We start from the raw sequence: 26,138 nt of genomic DNA on the forward strand, positions 1-26,138 counted from the left end.
AGGAAACAATTTCATTACACCTGTGACTGGCTTTATACTGATGCAACACCACTGACCTCAGATTACCTTCTCCTGATGAATTGGTGAAATCAGATTGATGTTATACAATTTCTACTGGTAACATCTACAGACGTGTAGGTTACACAGTGGCACTTCATATAGGATGAAAATCAAAATCTCATGCACTTGCTCATGCATTATAAGTGCTAGTCAAAAATTTCAAGGCATTTCGAGATTTCTGAGAAGTTAAGGGCTAAACTGAATCCACACTGGATTTTCTGAAATTTATGCCTGCTAGTCTAGCAACAGCACAGGATCACCAATGCTAGCAATCAAGATTATTAATCTTGTTTTGTAGGCTGCATCCTCAGTTAGGTTTCTTCTGAGACTGCAAACATAAACAGCTCTGTTTATTTATACTGATGCAAATGAATTAATTTATCTGGACAACTAAGTTCCTACAATAGCGAATTAGTTAAATTATTGTATTTCAATTGTTTTTCTTTTTCCTGACAGCAGCATATTTACAAATACAACCATTTAAAATGAACATTTACTTTGAGTCAGACTAACGTTTTTATTTGTTATTGTTCCCTTAGGGTAGGATTCAGGTCCAGATTCCCACATCTAAATTTTGATTATGCAATGGAGGTGTCTGTACATTAGCTAGATGTTAGAGCTGTCATCATAGCCTGTAAAAATCTGGGATGAAATTTTGTTGCCTCAACATAGGCACCCAAGGCCATTTCAAATGTCCTAAGCAATCTAAAATATCTCCATGTGCTGTGCCTCATGCAGTATGTCACCGGACCTATAGGAGCCCTGGGCCATCCAGAAGCAGTCCCTGGGGATGAGGGGGAACCGGTCAGGGCATCTTCAGCAGAGCTGGGTCTTTTATGTTTTGGCAATCTAGTTGAGCCCCCAGACAAGAGCATCAGCCAAGCCTGCAGACTGGATCAGGCAGGCAGCACTACAGGCAGGAATCAGGTGCCAAGCTGGATCACAGGTAGACGTAGATGGTACTACAGTTGTGATCCCCAATGCTGTGGGAGCCCTACTTGGTCCTCATTTCCTGCTCTGACAATGTGCAGCTTTCCCACAAGGTGCTTTCCAGCTGTGCACAGCTCTCTGATACCTGCCTCTCACTGCACTTGACAGCTAATTTTAGTTGAGCTCAACTTCAGGTGCCACTTTCAGGTGTGCTGTTAATGGTGTGTTCCTCAGGATCCCCTGACCACACAAGAGGGTACAGTGGAAGCTTTCCCAGGTTGCTCCCAGGCAGACAACTACACCGCAGAATCTGAGCCCAGCCAGACCAAATGTCTCCTGTTGCTGGGCCCAGATTGATTTCCCAATCCAGGCACAACAGCTTCAACAACTTGATCATGATCTCACTCAACCTGGCACTGGTACAACCCTGTTCCATTTAATGGCACGACTGCTGTTGGCATTCTCTGTACTCATTAATACCAAGGTAAGCAACATCAGCATCAGGTGTTTAATCACTGAAATCTTAGCTTACTTTTTGGAGCCAGGTTCTCCAATTCTTACTCAGACTACTGTGTACTTTTGATAAATTCAGCACCCAAAATTGCCTTCAGAAGGAGTCCTGCCCAAGGAGCACGAGACCTGATCCATACAGTACTGATAAACGGGTGCTTCTGTGGATGCAACTTTTATCAGTGATAAGGCATAAAATTGCCAGTACCTGAAATCGTATGGCAGGACTTCTGCTGGAGCAGTTACACCGACCATGAATAACCCTTCATCCTACACCCGACCATGCTCTCTGCTGCAGAGAAAGGCCAAACTAGAAGTCTGACCCAATCAGCCTGCTGCTGATCAGCTTGCTGTTGTTGGCATGCTTGTGAGGCCTGACACCATGACAGCAAAGGAAAAAAGGCCTGGGTAATTCTTTTTAATGTGTTTATGTCAATAAACTCCCTAATTAAAATCACCATTCTATAAATGTGTTGATGCCTGTGTACATTGATGAGACTTCCTGCCCACTGATTTGCATTTCAACCCCTACAGTTAACTATTTGGATTTTTTAAATTTTATTTTTATGTTCTAAATGTTGAACAATTAATATTTCATAACATGCACATATAGACAAGCATGGAGGTGTAAGAGGATGCATATCTCGTTAAAGTTTTTCCCTATCTCATAATCTGCTGAGAAGTCACACGTAGGTGCCTCTTGGACAAGGACCCCCAGCCTTGTTGGTCTCCAGGGGAAAGAGCATCCTGGACCCTCTTATGCCTTTATTTTTCCTTAGCTGCACAATAAATTGCAATACTTCCTGGTTTGATATCTGTTTATATTTGAGCTGCCTGGCTGAAATGCAGTTTTGCTACCTACAGCTGCCTATTTCTCATCCAGAGAAAGGAGATAATCAAAATCTAATAATGACTCTACAAGAAATGCATATTCATTTCCAAAGGCAATTTGTGAAAAGGTGTGATAAATTAAACAGATGATGATTCTGGCTGAAAATAAGTTACAAAGAAAACCTGAGTGGGCTGAGAAGTCTCAGAACAAGTTACTACATATTCTCAGTGAAAACTTATGAGGGATAATCAGTCACGTTCTTCTGTAAATGTCAAGGCTTAAAAGCATCACAGTACTTGTGTATGTCAAGTAGGTATCTTTGTATTTTGATCAAGTGTATACATTTCTGTGTACATTTAGGGGCCTACATAAAAATGTACAAATTTCTTATACTACAGCTATATAATGAGAGCTATATAACATATTATAATTGTTGACTATTAAATAGCTATTATTTCTGTATAACACAGGAAGTACCAAACGTTAGGAACTCAGTAGTAATCTCAGAATTTATTTTTTGGTTCATACAAGCCACCAAAAATAAAATCGACTAAGTGATCATGACCTAGTGGCCATAAATTATTTTACCACATTCACTTAGAGTATAAGTCTGGACAACAGGTCTCCACCCACATACATGATAAAAGGCAACCTTTGCACTTCTTGCTAAATAACAGTGGGGGAGCATTAGTTGAAGTTCCTCATCACTACTAAATGAGATCAAAAGCTTTCTTTATGTTTCATGGACATGACCAATTTTTTTTTTTTTTTGCAAACTATGGAAGAGACACAGAGGTTATGAGACTCCAGATAAATACAGAGAAAATTTATTTATTGTTCCTAGAGAAAATTTATTTATTGTTTTCTTTCTGGATTTTATAAAAATATCCTAAAGTGTTACAAGCGCTCAGTGATCCCCTATTGATCCAATAGGCTGACAATTTCCAACAGTGATACAATCACAGCAATAGTTACCATGGAAATGATTGCTTTTACTGTAGAAGAAAGCATACCTTCAGTGACTGCATCTTTGATCACAAACAAACCAGAATTATTAAACCAGTCCAACTCACTTGCTAGAAGAAAATTTCCATCTATTCCTTCCTAAATGCAACATGCACTATATTCTTTCTCTTTACATCCCTCCACTTCCTCTGCCACTAGCATCTTTCCTTTTTAATCAGCCTCTGAGAACACCCCATATAAATGCATTGATTATCTATCCCTAGAATATAGTGCTATTCAACTATATTGAATAGCAAGACAAGAAAATACAATCCATGAAACAACTGCAAAGAAAAACCTGCTCAAGAACAAATGCAATTACACCTTGTGTAATGCAATTACACAAGCAAAGCAGAAGAAATCAAAGTAATACCATCATATTCAACATCTAACAAAAGTTTTAGCTGCTTGGAGGATAATCTGCCTTTTCTTTCCCCCTTCTCCCCCCCAAAAAAAATTGTGTGGATCCACAGTTTAAAAATTTGCAGAGCACTGCTTCTGAGGGATACTCCCTAAAGGAATACTGCTGCACGATACCAGTGTGAGCTTCTAGAATGGGTGCAGGAAACATTATGCATTGTAATAAAGGAAAATTATATTGCTGTGCTTTGTGACATGGTGAAATCAACCCTTCTTAGCAACACAAACTGCTGTGGTAAAACACTCAGTTTGGAAGTTTTCAAAACTGGGAAAAAATTTATATAATTCTCCTCTTGGGATTTGCTGACACCAAAGCAATTGTGGTGTTCTAACTAACAAATACACCTATAAAACTGTATTTAAAGATCAGTCTATATAGATACAACTCCAAACAAAATTTAGCCATCTATGTTCTAAGGCCTTTTAATGCAGGTTTGAAAGCCTGTTTATCATAATCAACAATAAAGCATAAAAGCTTTCCCTCTCAGCAATATGCCTTACCAAGGTTAGCAAGTTCACCTTTGTAATATCCATGGTTCACAGATAAGGAGCAGATGCAAAGCAGTTAAATCACGTAAGTCACAGAGGAAGCATAGGGCTGAACTGGAAATGACAAGCAGATCTCGTGACTCTCAAATCTTTTCTTCAGCCTCAAGGATTTCCTTCGTCCTCTCCTCTCACTCATTTCCAAAACCAAACCAGCTAACATATTTCCAACTGGCAGAGGGGACGAGTCTGCAGGAAAATGTATTTGCTTTGCAGAAATAACCTCATCAGTCATATAAAAATGCAAGCGTGCTAAAACCAGAAAACTATTTCCATTAAATAGTCACCATGAGTTTTTTGGTGACTGATACTTCAGGATGGCTGGGTGACACTCTTATACTGCCCCTTCTTTACTTCAGTATCTCAACTGGAATAGCAAGCATGTAATGTATAGAGTATTCCTATCCTCTGCCTCTTTCAGAGGATGTATAGGCATCAGCAATCCCTAAAGAAATCCCTAAATATTTTCTAAATTGACTCAGAAAAGCCCAGATCAAGTAACAGGTCTAAAAAAAAATTTCCTTTTATTTGGCAAAACAAGCAACTTTTTCCAGGCTACTTTTGTAATAATCACGGACGAACCTCAAAAGCCAGATGATAACCACAGGTTGAAACTGGAACTTTATGCTAACAAAGCAAAACCTAAAAAGCCATAGGCCTCTGTATCTCTTCAGTGTCTCTCCAGACTGAAGTCCTCTGGTTCCTTACTCCCTCCACCCTTCCAGAGCAAAGCCTTATCATCCTCACCCAAGCCCAAGCCCTGCCATGGGCAGGTCTCAGCAGCAGTCACAAACTCCAGCTCATGGAGCTTCAATGGCGTGGAGCAACTCTATGTCTGCAAACTATTATCTCCTAGAGCATGCAGAAGGGGCGAGGCTGCTGTGCCTGAGCTGCTGTGCTCGGTTCCCCCCAGCACCTGGCCTGCCTCCCACCCTGCCATGGCATCCCAGTACCACAAGCAGCACAGCAGCCTCCAGATGCCAGAAAGGGGAAACAGAGGTGGCTCAGAGGAAACTCTACAGCTGCCTCTGCTCAATTTGGACATCTCGGCCACCTAGAATTGAGACAGATATTCAGTGCTGACAACTCAACACCCTGCTCAATGTAAAAAAACAAATCACATGGCCAGAAGTGCCATTCAGCTTTCTGGGTTACTATTACTACACCTGATCCCAGGGCGTGCAACAAATGGGTACTACTAAGATGCCAGAGGACAGCTACAGCAGAGTAAAATATAGACACTCTGGAAAGGCAGAGGTGCACAAATCCAGTAAGAAAAGAGAGCAGCTAACTGCAGTGGAGTCCATCTGAGCTCTCCCAGCATCCAGAAACATTTTTGCAGGGATGACAGTAACTCCTGTACTTTCCTACAGTTTTCGGGAATGGCCAATTTTATTCAGCAGTGCAGAGTTACTTGGTCTAAAATATAACCTGATCCAGAATTCAGATGACTGTCATGACTGCCTTGTTCTTCTTCCCAAGAGCGGATACAGCAACAAATGATTACAGGCTATACTGAATGGCAGACAGCTCTGCTGCTGCAAGTTGAAAGAGCTTTTGCTGCAATAGGAAGCTATTCGTGTCCTTTGAGGGTTCCCTTCTGCATTATTTCAGTGACGGATTCTGCAATTTGGGTTTGTAGCAATTCTCAGTGGTTTATGGTTTAGCTCTGGGCAAGTGCTTCTGGAAGTCGCTCTTTGAGTGACTGTGGGGACATTGTGTGAACACATCCTGACTTGTGCAGAGCAGCTCAGAGTTTAGTGCAAATCCAATGTCACTTGGTCTAACTGAAACCTCAGTTTGCTGTGAGATGCTGTTGAGAGCCTGTTACGGGGCTCTGCTGCTCTGTCCCCAGGCCCTGTAGCCAGCAAGACCAGAGCGTCATTGGAGTGGTGAGTCCTCACTCCAAATCACAAGCCCCTTAGGAGTAAACCCAGTTCAAAAAGTTATCCCCACTAATTTACTTTACCTAATTATCCTTCACAGTTTATCACATTTTCAGTTATACACATTAAGTTGATTAAGCCACACTCTAAACTGCATGTGGATGAACCAGAGGTGAATAAATCCAAAGGGAAGAGTTCAGAGAGCTGAAAGCAGCTAGCTCCCAGAAGTTTGCTTATTCCCAGCACTCAGGAACTTGAGGCAGGTACTGAAGATGATCATCCTCAGCTCCCCACTGCTGCTTGCTCCGTGTGGGTATTGAAAGTAACTACATCTAGCCACCACCCTTTGGTCCTTGACTGTGAGGACACTTTCTGAAGCAAGAAATAGGGAGGATGAACAGTGAGGACAGAGTTAAGTCCTCTCCATATTTGCACTCATACAGTTCTTCTTCCTCTTCCCCTCCATAAGCTGTCCCCCAGGTTAAGTCCTCAGTGCTCAGTATTCAGAGCCCAGAGACCTGTACAGGACAGACCAGCCCAACTATGACAACAGCTGAGCACTTGGGGACTTCATGATGTGGATTAGTCGGGACCAGTGAGTTTTGTATGGCAAGAACAAAAATGAGACAGGTCTTAGAACACAAAGTATTGTCTTCAAACACAATGTGAGTCAACCCTAATGACAGCAGAGTCACATCTTCAATTTATCATTCACTTATGGTCATGTAGATAAGGTATTCAAGTAATAAAAAGTCTGGTGTACTGTGAAGCCAGATGCCAGCAAGGCAATCTAAATAGCAGGTGCTCCAAGAGCTTGCAAAAGACTAGGTGAAATGTCAAATAACTTGATTTTTATTTTTTTGTAACAAACTCAGAACAGTTCAGGCAGTCTTAGTGGCTGACACACACTAGTCCAAATCAGACTTTAAGTTGTCATTATTTACAGTGACATGGGGCTGCTCTTCATGAAAGACTATAAGAAACACTCCAAATACAAACTTGTACTTAATCATCTCTTCGTGCTATTTAAAAGCAACATACTGAATACAAATGACAGTGGCATGAAGCAGACACTGGCAAAGCCTGGGATGTCACAGATGAGCTTTGGTGACTAACACCTCTGTAGCTTAAGAAGTGCTGAGGCACGGATTCAGGCTGCACTTAACTAGCTCTTCCCTGAGAAGCAACCTCTGTCAGAACCAAGAACGCCTAGCACTTCCCCTGCTCCAATCCAAATCCTGCATTTTGGTGAAACCAACAAAGTGACAGAAGTGACAGGATCTTAAGACTGAATCACACAAGAAAAAAAAAAACAAACAGATTCTGAAGAAGGGATACATGCCTTAGTGTCAATACTGCAAAGTCAGCTTTACAGTTTAAGGGAAATAAAAAGTAGAAATATTTAGTTTCCACTAATATTTAGCAAAATACAGAGATGGACCAAGTTCCACAGACTTCATTTGCTGACTAATCTACTAGATGAGTGGGTAAGGGAATAAACTACATTTGCTTCCAGCTATGGCAGCCAGTCCTTAAAAGAGAGCATATTTGAGCCTGACTGGTTAGCACCTTCTAAGCTTTGTACTGAAACATGTTTCCAAGCCACAGAGATTTTAGTGGCTGTACTGGAATACATAATGGCTCATACATGAAATCCGTACAGAAAAGCAGATCCATGAAACATGGAAACAGCACAGAGTTGCCCATCAAGACAGTGTATTTAAGGTTCAGACAAAGTCTAAAAAATGTGAGATGTGCATGGCTCGGCACTACATCTCAAATGATTGTTGAGAACAAACCAAGTGCTTGGCTGTCACAGGAACAACTTGCTGGGCTGGTACAGTTCTGTAATGTGGAGGTGTAAGGTGGAGTTAAAAATGAATTGTAGTCAAAAGTTCAATCCCCAGTGACCTCACTGTGTGAGTACACAACATTCATAAAAGTGCCAACAGGTACATTCCAATTAAAAAAATCACCTGGCATAAGTAGCTCTGGTACTAAGCTACCTCCATGCTGAGGGAAGTATGCTGTAAAGGAGGAAGTGAGCAATGAAATCCTCCAAAGAAATGGTAGGGAGAAACCATAATAGTCTCCCTTTTTTGTAGTCACTCTGAATGTCACAGCTTTAGGGTTGTGTATGGGATGAAGAACATGTGCGGAAAAAAGAAAGGAGAGAATTTATATCCCTTGCATAACAAGGCAGAAGTAAAGCCTGTCCTGTCTGGCTCCTGTTTCCAATTCACAGCTACCACCTCCAAAAACTTTGCTTTTTAGATCAGAAGAGAGGTCTGGATGCAGCTACACCATCTGGGTGGTCACAGCTGTTTTGTCAAGCACAGGGGCTCCAGGAAGCGCTACAGGAGAGGGAAGGGTTACTAGCCAAGGGGTCCATCCCCTGGCCACCACTTCCTCTATCTTCAGCAGGGCTCCATACTGTCCGCCTGCCCGCTACACAAACCCAGAGCTGCCACCAGTGCACAACTCTGTATTTTAGGCAACTGAAGCAAGCACTGAAAGGCACTCATAATTAACCTAAAATATGTTATAATATAAAGAGGAAGCTTGAATTGCATGTTAGATAATAACAGAATGTGCTGTTAAAACTAAAAACTGCAGTAACTTTTATCCACCCAACGAACACACATTCATATAAAAACTGTAGTGGTTTGTCGGGAGTCAAGGGAAAGGACCAGCTGAATTTCCCTTGAGTCATGATGGCAGATCACCACTAGATGGTAGATGAGTAGCATTAATTCTACCTCCCATTTTATTCCTGAGAAATACAACTGGCATATATCCACACTAGGGCTCTCGCCTGTTCTAGCAGTGTGAAAGCATCTCCTTGCATACAAGTGAGACTTTTGGAAAATATGGATGGCTGGAGCACTTCTAGGACTCCAGAAGAGGAATAACCTCAGAGCCCAAATATTATACACCCTGAGTTTATTTTTCCAATCTTACCATTGCTGCAAATACTATAATAAACAAACTCACTTTTCTCCAGCAAAAGAACAATACTGATAAGCTCTGTTAACATTTACAGCTAGTTTGGAAAAACTGTGCTAGGCTTTTAAAAGTAGGACAGCTTCACAGACATTAAAAAACTTGACACCATGAAAGGCTGAAGCTTGTGCAGCTGCAGCATTACCTTTGTCTATCTCATATCTAAGGTATAACACACTTCTACTCAAACTGAGGTGGCCTAAGAGCTATGTCAGCTTTATTTTGCAAATGGCTTGCATATTCATATATATCCAGAGGGATTTTTGCCCAGGTGTACTTTTCCCAATGATTAGCAAATCTTTCACTGCTACCTCACCCCAAGTAGCTCAAAATCCCATTACTGCACATCAGTGGGACTGAGCTAAGCCTCACTGCTTCAGACAAGCGCGGGGTATTCAGACAGCTCTTCACCAACACTGCCAAATCACTGCAACTGCTCCAGTGCCAACTCAAACCATGGTATAGGTGAGGGCACAGTGTTACCACGTGAGCTTACCTCAGAAGTGCCGCAATATATCTACCCATCTACTGAGAGTGTGAAATCATACATTAGGTGCACTGAAACAACAGTATCTTCACCAAAACAATAGCAGCAAGACATGCAGCCCAGCATCTAAAGTAATGCTATCTGCAATTGGCAGGCAAATAAATAACCAAGCAGTTTACCCTCAGCATGGCTATCACTGCACAGTGAAAACGCTGGATACAACAGAATACTTAAACCTCTGTACTGCGGCTTTCACGTCACAGCACTCCACAAACATTACCATCTTCTGCAAGGTTTCCACAGGCAAAGTGTTGTCCAATGAGTCAACACTACTCCAAAATATATGGACTCTTTAAAGACCTTTCAGCTGGAAAGGAAATACAGCCAGACCCTGCTTAAGCTGATAAAATCTGACAAGACCACATGACAAGGTGGTGTCTCTGCAGGGTGCAATAAGCTGCCCTTGAAAATGTACATGAATAACTTTGCTGCCAAAATTTTCTTTGATATTAATGCGCAAAGCAAAAATAATTTTACATTAGCATCCAAAGAGAATATATTAGAGGAAATAATTGCTGTCAGCATATTTTAGCAATAACAAGCTGCAGTAGCCATTAGTTTGCATTGTTTTGCATTAATAAAGACAAAACCTGAGATAGATATATATATATATATATATATATAGAGAGAGAGAGAGAGAGAGAGAGAGAGAGAGAGAGAGAGCTTCTGAAGGATTTTGCTTTCTTTCTTACCTCTTCCTTTTTCTCTTCGGCACCAGAGGCTAAATTGAGGCTCAGCTGAGAGTGGCTGCTTATGCCACTGTCTTCATTTCCGTCATCGTAGTACACAGTTTGCACCGAGTCCTGGAAGCAAACAGGATTCCTTCCCAACTTCAGCCCTGGTACCTCAACTCTCTCCTCACTCTCTGATGAGCTCAGTGACAATGTACTGTGATGGTTTTGACACTGGAAATTCATACTGCACTTGACCTTCCCTGCAGTAGGACTTTGAGGCTTTGGAGTAATTGGCCTGACTGGAACGTTAGGGTTTTCAGCTTCATCTGTAAACTGCTGGGTAGCTTTTGGTTCATCTGAGTCCGAATAAAAGACTTCATTAGGAAATGGACTAATGTCATTCAGTGTCGGTGATAAACTATCAGAGTCTAGGATACCCGATGACGTCCTGAGGCTTTTGTCTTCCGCAACAGCTACATTCATTTCGGCCTCTTTATCCTGAGCAACCACAGGGCTTTGCAGACAAGGTGTTCCCTGCAAGGAAGAGTCTGGACTGCATACTGGGGAGGTGCATCTCTTTCTGTCATGATCCGTGTTGCTGGAAACCCTGCGGGAGTAGTCATCGTGCAGTCTGCTGTTTGACCTTATTCTCTGGGACTGCTCAATGGGAGAAGGAGCCGTGCTCTTAGGGGCATCCTTCTTCCATGCAACATCCGTAACATTACTGACAAGTTTCAAAACTCGGTCAAAATCCTTTGCCCTGATAGGGCTCTTCCATCGCTTGGATCTCCTCTCAGGGTTTCCACCACTTTTGTCCGAGTCAGCAGAAGCAACACTCACAGTCCTTGTTGGCATCTGTTTCTCATTTGCAACCTTCAGATCAGCAAGGTTTGAGGTGGACTTCCGTTTGAATGAGCTTTTTTTCAGAAAGTTCAAATTATCAGAACTTTTGCTTCTCCGATAAATCATCCTGTTGTCTGCAGAGTCCTTCACCAAAATTTCACAGATCTTTGGCTCTGCAATGAGAGGTGATGTTGGCCTAACACAGTTGTGATGACTCTGGACTTTATCTGTGTCTAGCAAGTTTATGCGGCCAGCACCATAAGCCCGCCTGATGCTGCGTGAACGATGAGTGTTCCTCAGGAAAGACTCATCACTTTCCTCTGCATCAGAGCAGTCAGAAGCTAAACCATCCACTGCATTCTGGAAATCATGTAGAGGCCCCGAATAGGAATACCTGTTAGTCTGAATTCGTACCACTGCCCCATTAAAGCCATGTTTGCCTACGCCATTCTCATTTAAGATGTCTGAGCATTCCCTTGTCTTAACTTCTTGGAGAACTGAAGATTTCAACTTCTTGAAAGAACCCATTTTTCTGATGGAAGAGAAGGCATTCCACGTGGATGAGTTGCCCATCAAAACCAGAGAACGAGGCCTGTCAGAGCTGGAATTAGCCCGTTTCCGAGGGGTGGTGAAAAAGCGCATGATTTTGGAAGGGCTGACTTTATCCTCTTGAAATTCTTCCTCATGACTGTTGCTGGTGCTGTGTCCCCCATTGTTACTGACACAGGCAGTCTGGTTTTGGGGCTCTTTATTATCCATAACTATACAAGTAACAGTGGTGCCATTTCCACAGCCATTCGGAAATGTTGTCATGCTCTCGATGCTGTACGCACGGAGTCTGAGGCTGGGGTAGCTCAAAGTGACACTGCTGTCTCCACCAGCTGATCTTGCTGCCTCCCCTCCATCTGCTGCACCTTGGTTTGTCTCGCTTTCACATCGACTGGATGAGCTGAGCTCCTCAGGTGGCACTGCCTGCACCAGGAAAACAAAAGCCACCGTTAAGAAATTTCCTTACAAAGTACCCAACTAAAAGAAGTTTGAGCTCCATTGCAGGAAATAAACACATACACAAAATTAAGGAGTTCTTCTATGCTGAACAAAGATGTGTTGCAGAGGTGCAGAGAACTCCTTGAAGTATAATTGAATTCATTAGCAATTTAAGAGACCAGAATAATTTCAATATGCACTTGTTTCTCTAATGTTTAATCAGCTAATAAATTCAGTATGACTACCACATCTACCTTACAGTGGTAAATACAATGTTCATACACACTTTAAGAAAGAAATCCCCAACAACAGCAATCCAGTCTTCCTCCTCAAGTGCTCAGCACTGAGCCCCAAGACACAGGGGAAGTTTTCATTCAAAAAGCAATCATATTCATCAAGTGACACCTAATTCTCAAACAGTAGGCAAAAGAGAGGAAAATATACATAACTTTTCCTATGCTTCCTGCTGTCGGAAGGCTATGTGACACCTGACAGTCTCGTCTGTCTGCAGGCAAATAAAAACCTAAGAACTTACAGCAAGCGCACAGCAAAGTATTTTTCCCTACTAAAGAAAACAAGAATCAGAAGTAATACACCCAGAAGCCACCCTATGCTGTCCTGACAGCAGGATAAAAACATAAATCTGAAAGTGACTGGAGTGTTTGGCACGCGCTGTATAAGGGATGTCCCGCTGAGCTAGGCATGGGAGATCAGCAGCCCAAACCACACTCCAGTGCATGGACCGGCGGCCATGCCAGGGGGTTCTGCCGGGCAGGCAGGCGTCTGCCCCACCATGCTACACAACGCCCCAAAACCACTGGGATGCACAGTCTGAAGCTTACTCCACCTTAAAAACAAAGCTCATGGCACCGTTCTTTCAGCAACGGGCAGTGGGATCTTCGCAAACCTGCCACGGTGAGGTGGGGGCGAAGGGGAGATTCCCCCCTTGCCCCGAAACAAGGAGAGAAAACGCACAGCTGTGCTTAGGGGAAACCGGCAGCCCCGGCCCCTTCTTTGTCTTCTACCCACCCGAAGGACCGCGGGGGCTCGGCGGGCCGGCGGGGATGGGAGCTGCGGGCGATGCGGAGGCGCAGCGCAGGCGATGCACCAGCCCGCCGAGAGTCCCATCGCGGGGAGAGAGCAGCGAGCGGCCCGGGGCGCCCGGCGGTCCCTCACAGGCGATTGCCACCTCCCCGTGAAACGCGGCAGCTGCGCAGCCTGCGCCCGCCGGTTTTAAGGCTGCTCCCTCCTGAGCGCACTTGGAAAGTTTTGCGAGTCTCCATTCATCCGCGGATAAAAAGACTTGCTTGTGCTTCAGCGAGATGCCCGAACTCTCTCCCTCGCCGCTGTTTTTTAATCCCCCTCACTCACGGGGTCACGGCGGAGCCCGGCGGGGGCCAGGCAGGCAGAGACCGGGCCAGCCCCGCCGCCCCGGCACCCGGGGCCGGACAAAAAGCCCGCCGGCACCCAGCCCTGCCGCCTGCACGCCGCCCCACCCTTGTACCGCTCGCCAACTTTCCACGCGGGAAAAAACCATCCAACTGTAAAAGAGCACAAGGCGCCGCTCTCGGCAGAGAAGTTCCCACAGAAAGCGGCTTTGGGAGAAACTGCACCTGAGCAGTGCAGAAGGGGAGCGGGGGAGAGGGGGAAGAACAAACACAGTGAGATGAGATCAGAAACTCAGCTCGCAGCGTGGAAGCTGCAACAGCTTCCCCAGGAGGCGGCCCCGGAGCAGCGTCCTTACCTGGGGAGAGCCGGGGCACCCCACCACCACCGCAGCGCGTTCCCCTGCCGCCACTCGCTCCCGCATCGCTATGCAGCGCGGCGCGCCGGGCGGGGCGGGGCGGGAAGCCCCGGCTCTCCGCCGCCCCGCCTCGAGCACTCCCCCCAGGGTCTGCTCCGAGTGACCGCCCCCCCAAGTGACTCCCGCCGGGTCTCCAGCGCGACAGCTCCTGGGAAGGAGCCTCACTTCCTTCTGCCGTGCGCGACGGCGGTTCCCCGCCGTAGAAAACAACTGGCCACGCAAGGATGATCACGTTTAGTGCTTCCAAAATTTCCTCGATGGTGCCCCGCCTCGCCTCGGCCCTCACCGCGCGACTCTAGGTCCGTGTGCTCTCCTCACCCGCGTTGTTTGCAGTGGGTCATAGCACAGCCCACTGGCCGAATTTACGCTTGGTTACCAGGCTGCCTTTCTGTCCAAAATCTGGGCAAGTTTTTGGCTTGCTGCTCTTCCTCAGACTTTGCAGCAAGAACAACATTCTGTGCACAGTCGGAACAGAGTTCATCTACTTACAAGGAAGATTTTGTGAGACAGTGTCTTAAAGCCATATGTCATGACTCCTGGCAAAGACCCGTAACAACTGGTAGTCCTTGCTCAAATAGTTTATCATATAAAAATATTTCTACACTTGGACTAGAAGTGTAGACATAATTAAAACTATTTTAAAGTAGCTCAGGTAAGATACACTCTGTCTTGTCCCATTTTCGTTTGTATGGCAGAACAGACTCCCTAGAGAACTAACGAAGGCCATCAGCCCTACTGCCTCACCTCCGAGACTGGTATGACTGCACAGGCTGTATAATTACTTCTCTGGAGAGCAGTACAGACGTTCTCAAAGGCAAGGTGTAGTTAGGGGATGAGGCAAACAAATGGGCTTAAGGGATGCAGGTCAAATGAGGTAGCAAATAACTCTGGGAGTGACCGCAGGACTCTCCAGCAGTCAGCAGCAGCAGGCACAGCCTACCACCAGCCCTGGTCTTGCTGGCCACAGCTTTCTGGGACACCCCATGGAATGAGGGAGTTTGGAATAATGACTCCAATGAGGAGGCAAACTGGTTGCTTTGCAGTGCTTGGCATGGGAAGCAAAGGAGACATAAATGGTGATTAAGGTTGGAAGTGCTGACATTGTATGGAGACAGTCCATATGGACCATGGCTGGTGATCTGTGTTAGCTTGGAACTGTCTGGGGGAAGTTCTCAGGTCAGCGCAGACAAGAACTATCTGCTTCAGACCTTGGGAAAGGGAAGTCTCTGAAGGGGGACTCAGTAAAGGTGATGAAATGGCCAAGATGATGACATTAGTGGTAACATTATGAGAAATGTTTCATTTATATGAGACAAAAAGTGTGTCAGAAGTTAACTTTAAAACCACTTTCCCCAAGTCTTATAAACTTGTCTCACAGCCTCCCTGGTATCTATACGGGTTTGTGCTGGTCACTTGATAATTTCTAACAGCATTATTCAAGCCTGAATTTCAATGGATTTATTTTCCTATATTCCTGTACATTCCTTTCCTTAAATATATATCACAGGTATATGCATCACACTCCTTTTGAGTATACTTTTTAATCCACAGGGCCTCTCAGAGAAGAGAACCCCAGTTCCTCAGGTGTCCTCTATCTACCAGTTGGACAAAAAGACAAAGCAGAGAAAACTGTTGAGCTGAATTAAGCCACTAATTTGGGTCTCTCCTTTATCTTGCCAGCAGTGTGTCTGAAATTTAAGAAATCCTGATAACTGAGATCTGAACTGGTCTTTTAAACATATTTGAAACTCATCAGCAGTCTAAATAGGCTTGAAGAGCTAGAAATGACAGAAGAAGATATTGACAGACTAACAAAGTGCTCAGAAGAACTTAATTTCCTTAGAAAGGCCTGCTAAAACTCACTTTAGATAATTAGGTAAGAATATATGTTGTATGTTGTATTCTTTAAATGTCACTACATTTAATAAAGGAAATACCTTGACATTTGCAATTACAGAAATAACAGTATCTAGGCAATTCGATGTTTGACAAGTTTCTAAAAGTAAATAGTTTTAATCTTCCAGACTTGCTTTTCTACTGGTAGTATGTTAAAACCCTCTTCTGACTCTTGCAGCTTCGTTGTTTCAGTCTGTCCTTCCATATGCACGTAGTATTCAGAGAAGCTCAGATGCAGTACAATAAGGAGTGTGTTTGAGAGCAGGATTAACTTCCTGTACTGGAGACCAATAATTACCCAGATCTTTTATTAATCTGTTTTTTTGTTGTTGTTTTTAAAAGGCTGGTAAATGTATATAGTATTCAGGACACCAAAGTCTAGTAAAATGATGCGAAGTAAAATTTACCAACAGGACTGCCATGAGAAAAAAGAAAAATCCCTTTTCTGACTATTAACTTGAACACTTTTTAGTTTCTTACAGTATTTGAAGAAAAGCAAGCCATAGTGTTTCCTCAAAGTTACAAACTAAAGTAACTTTAGTCCTTCCTATATTAAGGTTTTTCTACCATCATAAAAAAGCAAAATGAGAATATTCGTGCTATCTGCCACTGAGAATGCTTAGTAATAAGAACAAATTCATAGCACTTGCACAGGTATTTCTGAAAAACTGAGCTACATACTGTGTTATTTACAGGCTCCAGATGAGTAACAAAGGCTGCAGTGAACAGAGGGGCAGTGCCAGCAGTACATGTTGTAGTTAACCAAGTACAGTACTTTATGAAGAGAGGAACTTTGAGAACAAATTCCAGATTGGTATATGCGTGAGATTTTTAATAGTGTTTTGACATCACACTTAGCGCTACAAAAATGAAATGCTTGTTTTAGAAGCTCTAAGTCTGTACTTTAAAAGAGGTTTAGTGCACATGTGACAAGGAATGAGAAGGATTATTCCAAAAGTAATACAGGTGGGAAAGGATTACAAAAAATGTGACAGGAGAAAGAATATAGAGTTTCAATGATGAAAGAACAACCTCCCCCCCAACTTTTAGTTGGTAGTGATGCATCTCTTAGCTTTTTTAGAATAGCAAAGGGCACATTTATGTAATGAAATCACTCACATAAATCTAAAAAGTCTAAATGAGAATTATTCCATCTACTTAGTTTAGAAATCCTCTTTTCTACTCCCTCAACATTGTTCTTCCATGTTTCTTTTATAAATAATTTCTAAAAGTCTATTTCAAAGTAGTGATTTTTTTTAAAAAAAGGTACTCTAAAAAGAGAGTACAAACAAAAAGAGCCAAAAGGAGTAATTTCAGGAAAACACAAAAGGATTTGTCCTATTTCCACAGCTATTGGGTAAAATGGCAAAGGAAGCGACTCTCCAAGACATACTCTAAATTAACGAGTGACCAAATTTAATTATTAAGATGCAGGATTACTGAAATAAGAGATCCCTTTGCTTTAAATGGCAATGTCTTTTCCAGGCTGCAGTACGTAGCTAAGGCTCCAGTTGTGCAATTTGCACCTTCCTTTTAGGCAAAGACTCTTCTGCAAGCAATTAACCTCCAAGGAATCTTTACAAACTGATAGGTCCCACAGGGGGAATTAAGCTGAGTCCTATATCTATTGAAGTTAATGACAACTCCCCCACTGACTTCACTGGGAGCAGGATCAAGATCTCCATTCGTTCAGTTTAGAAATAAGAGAAGAGTAGTGCGTTTGTGTATGCAAGCTCAAACTAACATAGGCTGCTAATTATTTTCATCTGTTTCTTATATAACATGAAATTAGTGTAGGATTTTTCTATTTGTGTATATCTGCAACCAAATTAGTAATATAGATTGAAAGGGATTTTCCAAAACCAAGACCTTTGTTGTCTTGGCACTGAAAAAGTCCAAGATGACAAAATGAATCACACTGCTAAGAGAAACACTGAAAGGACAGCCTGGGTTAAATTGCTGTATTAACTTCTTAATTTGCCCAGTGAAAGTCCCCATTGCCCTCGTGCAGGAGGCTGGTGTGCTACTTCTGAAAGGCCAGTTCCGCTTGCATTTGCTTTGTTGCTGATAAAAGCAATGACTGACCCAAGTGAGAAAAGTTTATCACAATTTGGTCTAAATCACGATACACAACAAACTGTTTGCCCCTCTAATCTTCTTTAAATGTGCTTTGCCAAGGCTGTTTCGCTGAGCTTTTTCAACTCTGTTAAACACAGAGACCAATTTAGGGAAAGCACAATAGTCCAATGGAGTGACGCCATCAATGAAAAATGACCCTTGTGTACCAGGTTACCATTATCCCATCTCCAAGTTGCTCTTACTCACCCACCTACACCACTACAGCTGCATGCAACTTAATGATGGCTTCAGCCTTTCAGACAGCTAGACTGCTATTTATAACCCCACGGGGTCTGACTGTGGTGCTATTCTTTCTCCCCATCCTCAAGAGGCATTATGCAGGCAGCATGACATGAAGAGATGGCTGGTACTACAGAAGAGCAGTTTCCAATAAACAGATCATTGTGTTTTAACATAAAGAAGACTTCCAGTTGCCAATTAAGAAGGCTGAATCCCACCTTTATTTTGTGTCTCACAAAGCATAAGAAGTGGGAAGGAAAAGGAGATGAAAAGTAGACAGAAATAGGAAAGAAAAGAGGTTAGTCAAGAATTTCTTTCTTTTTTTTTCCCTACACTATATCTTTCTCTTTTTCTTCTTGTCTTGAAAAAAGTTACATTAGGTTTCCTGTTAGATGGATGTATATTGAAATGATAGGGACTAGTTGGGAAGAAAGGGTGAGATTTCAAAGTTAGGATTGCCCCACTCTGCAGACTTTTGCTTTCTCTTTCTGCTCTGGTCTACCTGCCATCCTTTCCTATGTCACACCCCTGACTGCGGAGTCTGATGGCCCTACAGCCATTCTGGATTTATTTTCCTTGCTTGAAATAACAGTGTGTAAAAGTGACAATTAGGAGCTCTTTATCAACCTTCTTCCCCACCCACTTAATTACCCTGCCATCCCCTCTTCTCTATTCAAAACTGTTCTTCCAAAATTACCTGAGGATATGAAGGTGCCTTGTTATGCAACCAGGAGGGGAAAAAAAAATCAATGGAAGAATAAATACATAGAGAAAGGGCCTTGAGGAGTTCGAGGACTGAGGACCACCTGCAGTGGGTGTTTGAACGACTCAGACCAGGGGCTGGAGTGTCAGTGCAGAGCATTTCTGTGTACGAGCCACAGCAGGGGGCTGTGCATGGGTTTATTTGATTTCAAAGTGATGGTGCTTCTCCCTGGACTCAGGGAGGAATCACAAGCAGCACTCAATGCTCGCTTAGATCATTCAGCTGTGCTGAAGGGAGCAGGGATACAGCAATGCTGCAGAGGTACAGTGTCTGTCAGATACTAGAAAAGTTGGAAATGCTTTAAAACTGAAGCAGATAGTGGACGTTGTTAGGAATGATGCCACGTCAGTAGAAATTATGTGGTTACATAAGATCATGGTGCTTCTCATGCTTATTATAACAAAATAACAAGTCTCAGCAGAATAATTGGCCCAGCGTGACACAACAGAAATACCCACCTGGTTACAGGGTGGCTGGAGACTTTGGGTAACTCTGTTGTAGCCAAAGCAAAAAACTGAGAGCAATTACAGCTTTTGATACATTCATGAGGGCAGAACAGTGAATATCTTAGTAAAATTAAGAAAAGGGGAAACAGGTTGCATTTGGTGGGAAGGACTGGGGCTTCTTGTTGTTGTTAAGAGGCTCCTAGGTGGTATTGATTCATGTGATTCAAGAACCACACAGTCGTTTGGATTTTTTTTCTCAATTAGTATCAATATTTTTCTTTCTTTAGTCTCTCTCCACAATGACAAACTTGCTATCTTTGTTACTATCTGAACTAAATTAACATTCGTGGTCATATTTCTTGTGCAAGAAGATTGAATAACCATTTCCACCATGTTTCTCTTCCTTTCTCAGGCAAAAAAAAAAAAAAAATCTTGCTAATTCTACCTTTAGTTTGTCAATTTCTACTTTTTGTTTGAATTTACTCTATCAAGAATGCCATGGAATGGAAAAGCTAGAAAAAAATAATTTGAGCAAAGCAGATGACAATGAAGTGCTACAACAACATTTATGTGCTCGGTCTTTTCAATAACATTTGAATTTAGGCTGTCTGAAAACTTCAAAGCAATCATAAGCCTTCGTCTAACAGTCATTCTTCTATTTTTCTGCTGTTGTAGTAACTAATTATTTTTTTCATTATCAATGCTAAAATCAAGAGTATTTTTTAAAGCATGGATAATCAACTTTAAGCAAACTGTCTATTTATTTTGTCTGGAAAAGAAGTTACCTGATTTTAAATATGCAGAAAACACAGAATGCTGCTCGCTTGAAAACTTATTTGCCTGGACATAGAATCATGACACAAATTTATATCTTAGTCTAGTCTACCTGTCCTGTTAAAAAAACCCCAAACAACCATATATATTAAATTAGAACTTTTATCTGCAGGATAGTCAAGGAAATCTCTTGCAGTCTTATATTGTTTGTAATATTACAATTGTTTCTAGGAATCAATACAAATAATACATACTGACTGCCTCTGTAAGATATTGCAGCTGCACAAATTAGTCACATTTTGGTGGGAAATCCAATGATTATTTTTAAGATCAGACATTGGAATCATGCAACTGTCTTCCTATTAGAACAGCCTGGAAGAAAACCAAACTTTGGTAGCCTGAGATAGAGTTAGTTGTGCTTATCTAGGGTACCAAATGGCATAATTGCCTGAAGTGGGCGGACTGAAACCACTGCTCCAAGAGACCTTTGTGGCCATTGGCTTAGACACCCATATTCCTATGAGTAGTGGTAAAACAACTCCAGATTTTACCAGCACCAAAAGTAATGGTAAATTATCTGAAAAAAAGGAAGCCCCTATTTCAGGCAGGAAAGATGTCTTTATGACTGGGGCTGGGGAAGACAGATTCTGGATTTTGTTTCTGTCTGACCTTGGCAGTTCAACATACTTTTCTCAGCCTAAGTGCCATATGTGTAAAATATGTGATGATAGGAGTAGTACCTTATAACCTATGAGTCTGCAAGGACCAATCCATCAATGCTTCTCTGGCACTTTGATGCTTACAGTGATGAGAGCTATATAAAGTGTACACATGGGGAAAATAATCCATTATCTACCCATGCAGAGGACAAAACCTAAATTCCATTTTTTTAAAAAGAGTTCAGATTCAAGTGCCTATTTCAAGATTTGATTGATTATTTTGATGATGGCCCATTAATCTTCTAAACTGGAATTTGCAGGTTTGGCTAATAATTTATGTCTTATATGAGTGCAGGATAGCTCTGAACCTGAAAGATTACAGATAGCCTTACTACAAAAGTTAATTTACCTTGGTGACCTGTCTTTGCCTAAACATTGCAAACAGCAAAATGAACACTTTAGTTCCTGTCAGTGGCACTGTCCTTTTTAAAAAGACCTTTCTTAACCTTCAGGTTAAGAAAACTGATTAAGAAAAGCCTTAAAAGCCATTCCCTCAACATCCTGGTGTACATAATTAAACTACTAAGCTGAAGATGTGAGTGATGTTTCCAGTTCCTGTACTAAAGGGAGGCAGTTTGCTCTAATTCTGTTCCAGGGTCTGTCTTTTATCTAACCAATACAAAATATCTGAGTCAAATCTCTTCTCACCTCTTGCTTTTCATTACATAATTCAGCAAATTTTGTTTCTATGCCAGGACAGGAATGGCTTCTTTACTGTCTTATTACCACATGCTGACCCAGAGAAGCTGTTGCTTCCCATAAATCACCTACTCCTCTTCACATAATCTCCTTCGATCTACTTGGTCCCTACGGATGAGGGTAGAAGTGGTGGCTCTCACCAATCTAAGAGCATGCTACCTGCCACCTGAAGGGAGAGATGCTGGACATGCCTTCTGCTTATTCCTGTCAGGCTGTGAGTTGAAGCAGCTCTCCTGGCTTCACCCAAGCTGTTGCTGGGCAGGAGGTGGAAGTAAGCATCCAAGAGCAGGGAGGAAAGCACAGGAGGGAGAGTGGAAACGCTTCCCAGAAGCAACAAGACTCCTGAAATGGCACCAGACTTGAAATTTTTCTCAGGAGCTGCCCAAGAATGCTCTGAATTGGAAAGGGCTAGGAGAACGTGCAATTTCCCTCAGCAATTCCTATGTGCTGTGTTTCTGACATAGAGTGCCAGAATATGTGGGTGTGAGGTGGGTGTGTGGGTGGTGGGTACTGTGAGGGTCCCTGTAGCAGATTCACAAAAGAAACACAAATAATCACCAATTTCTGTGGCAATGTCACAAACAGGAAATATTTTTCATTGTGTTCTCTGGAAAAGTAGGAAAATACTTCCTCCATAAAATAGTTAATTTTTTTATGAAGCATTGTTGTGTCAGATTCTGAGATTACAATCAATCATTAAGGTAACTAGAGATTTTAATCTGCTTTGCATTCAATCTCTGATTCAGTTTCAATTCAAGCCTCACCACAAAATAATACAAATATAATCATGATGCAGAGATACTGGGATTGCTGTATACCTCAAAACAACCACTTGTAAAATACCTCAGAAAAGATGCCACGTAATTCGTTTTTGATGCAGCAAAAGTCTTGGCAGGCTAATGTATGCTTGATTAGTTATTCAGTCTCATTGATAGGATGAACACTGCACAAAGGCTTACGTTTAGTATTGTGCTGTAATCAGTTGGTTTAAAGCCTGTTTTCACCAGTCTCTGCAGCAGCAGGGAATAGGGCCTCCTGTCTGCTCCTGCAGCCAAGCCATATGCAGCATATGTTCAGCTGAGGCACTGCTGACACCCCCTGTCAGCATCTGGTAATTTTCCTAGCAGGGACAAGACTTAGATGAAAGTTTTAACTCTGAAAGTCCTGAAGAGCCACAGACAAATACATTCCAGAATAATTGTTTTAATCGAAGAGCAAGAGCTGCACCTTTGCACTGGCCAATTTCAGCAGACTGCAGTATCATCTTTATACTTGACCATACCAAGAGAAGATGCTTCATTTATGAGAAATTCTGCTATCGATCAGCTCATAAACAGCTCTTGTTCAGTGTTCATCCTTTAGAGTCACAGATACTGCTGCCTAAGAAACAATCAAATAACAACCATCCTGCTCCATGCATAATATTTTATGTCTTGATTTTCCAATACTTCAGCAAAATATTTTATACAAAAAACCACTTGGAAATTATTCAAAATTGACTATTACATATTTCATTATTCTGAAGTCTAAGAAACCCTTCGACATTTCAACTTCTACTAAATCATTCAATATCCCAATGAAGCATGTTCTCTTTTCTCACTAGTCCTGCTTTTCTCATTGTTTAGGGCTCCAAAGCTGCACCACTGTTACTAGTAGAAACCAACATGTAATTTTTAGCCAAATATCATTTTACTGGAACCTCTAAGCTTCTGAGAGCTTATTAGTTCAGATTTAACCTGGTATTAAATGAGAGAGTCTGAAATCCAGGCTTTATAGCAAGTATTAAACAGCTTTGCTAACACATAGTAATGAAAATCAATTAGCATATGACCAAGCCAGGCTCATTTCCCCTAACTAGGAGCTGTTTTTCCAGGGAGGATATTGAGTACTTGTGACTACTTTCTGCTGCAGTATTCTTACATAGGATCATGTGGTGGTTTCATCCTGTGCTGAAAGTTTTGGAAAATACTTCGCTGGCATCTGCAGCCTACTTTTGTTCCCATAAACTTCTGCCTCTTTCCCCACTTTATCTTAATGGGTAAACAACTCTAAACTTGTAAGTGTTGTTAACGTAGCTAATTGTGCTTGAAGTTACACAGAAACCTCTCTAATTTACCAAAGACTCCAAAAAGCTCGGTTTTGTTTGGTTTTTTTCTTATTCCCCAGAAAAAACACAGCAGACAACTTGATGGCCATTACTCCAGGAAAACTGGCAGTCACCAAGTTGCTTAATCCGCAGTTTACTTGCAGACTTATTTCATACCCCGGATTCAGTTAAAGTACATCGCTAGAGCCGTGATCTTGCAAACATTTTACGTAGGTGATTCTCCAATATTGCATGCTTAAAATCACATTGATTTCAAGAGATAATCTACAATAAATGTGTGTGCAATCGATAGTTTAATTGGGGGAGTAAGGGCAAAGGCAACAATGTGATTGCTTACTTTCAAAAGATATGTTTATTAAACACACAAGTGTATTTGAATTAAAGTGAGAGTGCTCCAACAGTCACTAGAACAGAACTGTGCCTTGTGCTTTGGCCAACCTGAAGTATAAGTCTGAAAGCAAAATTCATGTTTAATTTTTAGTTCAGAATTACCACTGTTTGCAGTAATACCAGGACCAAAATCAAAGAGCATCTCTTTCCTTGTCTAGCAGAAAAGGCAGGGGCTGCAGTTTTGGAGTAATTTTCCTTGTTTGTAGATGGACTTAAACCACTTACTTAAAGGTTTCAGGTCCTATCTTTTTGCTTCCAAACAATGGAAGATTATGGTTTTCATCTGCATATAAAACAGTGAGAATAGCTTTTTAGAAACAGTATGTTACAACACTTTTTCTCTGCCAAATAAATCTGAATTTACAACAAGACCAATGGCAGCCTCTTCACCCAGAACAAGTTTCCAAGAAGGAGTAATAGTTAATACTGTAGTTTGCAGAGACTACACCACATCTTGGTCTCATTAAGATACATTTGGTCAGCAACAGATCAGTTTAGTACCCTTTTTTAAAGCCTGCCTTTCAAAATGCCTGACTGACAGTACAGGACAGTGGTCCAGCCCAGTGCTGTTGGTGACAACACACCAGCACACAGAACCACCAGTGGCTCAGCAATATGGCTGGGTGAGCTTCTGCCCAAGGGGGGTCCGGGAAGCTGGGATAATGCTAGGGAATTTTCCCCCCAATGCCACTGCTGGTCAGATCCCCTTGAAGTCACAGTGTGCAGAGCACCCCGTTGCACGTTGCACGGTGTGTGAGCTCAGGGGTGAATAATGCTCAGTTGACTTTGCTAGATGAACTACACAGATTATCTGCAACTCTGAAAACCAGATACACATTAACAGAGGGGCAAACCACACTGCAGCCAACACACAAAACTTCCAATATTAGTCTCAGTCATGGGTTTGCACTTAACTGGAACAACTAATAAAACCATAATTATAAAATGCAATTAATTATCAGCATATATACCTAAATAGTTATGTCTTCCAGTAGCCACTAACTACAAGATCTGCTCTTCTGGATAATATTTAATCTAAATATATGAAAATCCATCACACAAAATATTGTCCAGTTACAGTACAAACCTTTTTCCAGTAAACCTGTCTGGTTTTTGAAAGAGTCTGTTGTTGCCTGGATTCTGGGCTCAGTCCTGCTGAGCACCCTGTAAGTCCTTAAACACTGCTGGAGGAAAAAAGGACTTGGCATGATCCAGAAGCAGTCAGTACGTTGCAGGATTGAGTCTTAAGTTAATATATAACAAACGGCTACACAGAGGTCTGTGAAATCAACAAGTTAAACATACACTTGGAATAACTGTAACAGAGAAGAAAGAATATTTACAGGAGCATTTCCTTAAAATCTTTGTGTTGAAGGGTCTTGTATGCAGCATTCCTACATATTTAACACATGAAAGCAAAGGTTTGGGAGTGTGCTGGTGAAAGTAAAATTAAGTAGTCAAGGCAGAAATAATCTAAAGTTGCAATCAGAGCCTTCTAGTTAAATATTGTGCAAATGGTGAGCTCGTTGTAATCAGCTAGAATCTACTCTGAGCAAGCTGCACCTGACAGTGTGGACAAAATGGATGACCCAGGGTGGCACACACTGAATACACATTTCACATTTCACATCCGTGAAAGTAAAATTAACAAGGAACGTCAAAACTTTATCACCCAGCTCTAATATTTGCAGGTGTCGGTAGCAGAACCAAATGCCAAAGTTATACCTGATCATTAACTGTAGCAGATGAAAGAGGCAGAAATCAAAGGTATAATTATGTCTTTGAGAGCTGCGAAGTGGCACAGGAAGGTAGCCGGGTGTACAGCAGGCACTGCGGGTGGGGAGTGGAGTTATCCCAGCAGCAGAACAATGTGGAAAACCAGACAGACACCTGCCAGAACAGAGGGACATGTGCCTCCCTGCTTCTGCTGCGTGGTGTA

General features: G+C 42.2%; 1 protein-coding gene across 4 annotated transcripts in view; it reads right to left on the minus strand.

Annotated features, from left to right (window-relative positions):
- The window catches only part of SPATA13 (spermatogenesis associated 13), a 58,141-nt gene extending 32,762 nt beyond the window's left edge, over positions 1-25,379 (minus strand). For all 4 annotated transcript variants that reach the window (XR_001920497.3, XM_018071316.3, XM_018071315.3 and 1 more), the window contains exons 1-2: positions 25,287-25,379; positions 10,432-12,228 (exon numbers count right to left, since the gene is read on the minus strand). Coding sequence is in view for 3 of the 4 variants with exons in the window: in XM_018071316.3 (XP_017926805.2) it covers positions 10,432-12,069 (1,638 nt within the window). In the remaining variant the exon portion in view is untranslated. The remainder of the gene's footprint in view (positions 1-10,431; positions 12,229-25,286) is intronic.
- Between the last annotated feature and the right edge of the window lie 759 nt (positions 25,380-26,138).

The sequence above is a fragment of the Manacus vitellinus genome, unplaced genomic scaffold (genome assembly GCF_001715985.3).
Source record: "Manacus vitellinus isolate BGI_N305 unplaced genomic scaffold, ASM171598v3 scaffold_2_pilon, whole genome shotgun sequence".
Taxonomy (NCBI): Eukaryota; Metazoa; Chordata; class Aves; order Passeriformes; family Pipridae; genus Manacus; species Manacus vitellinus.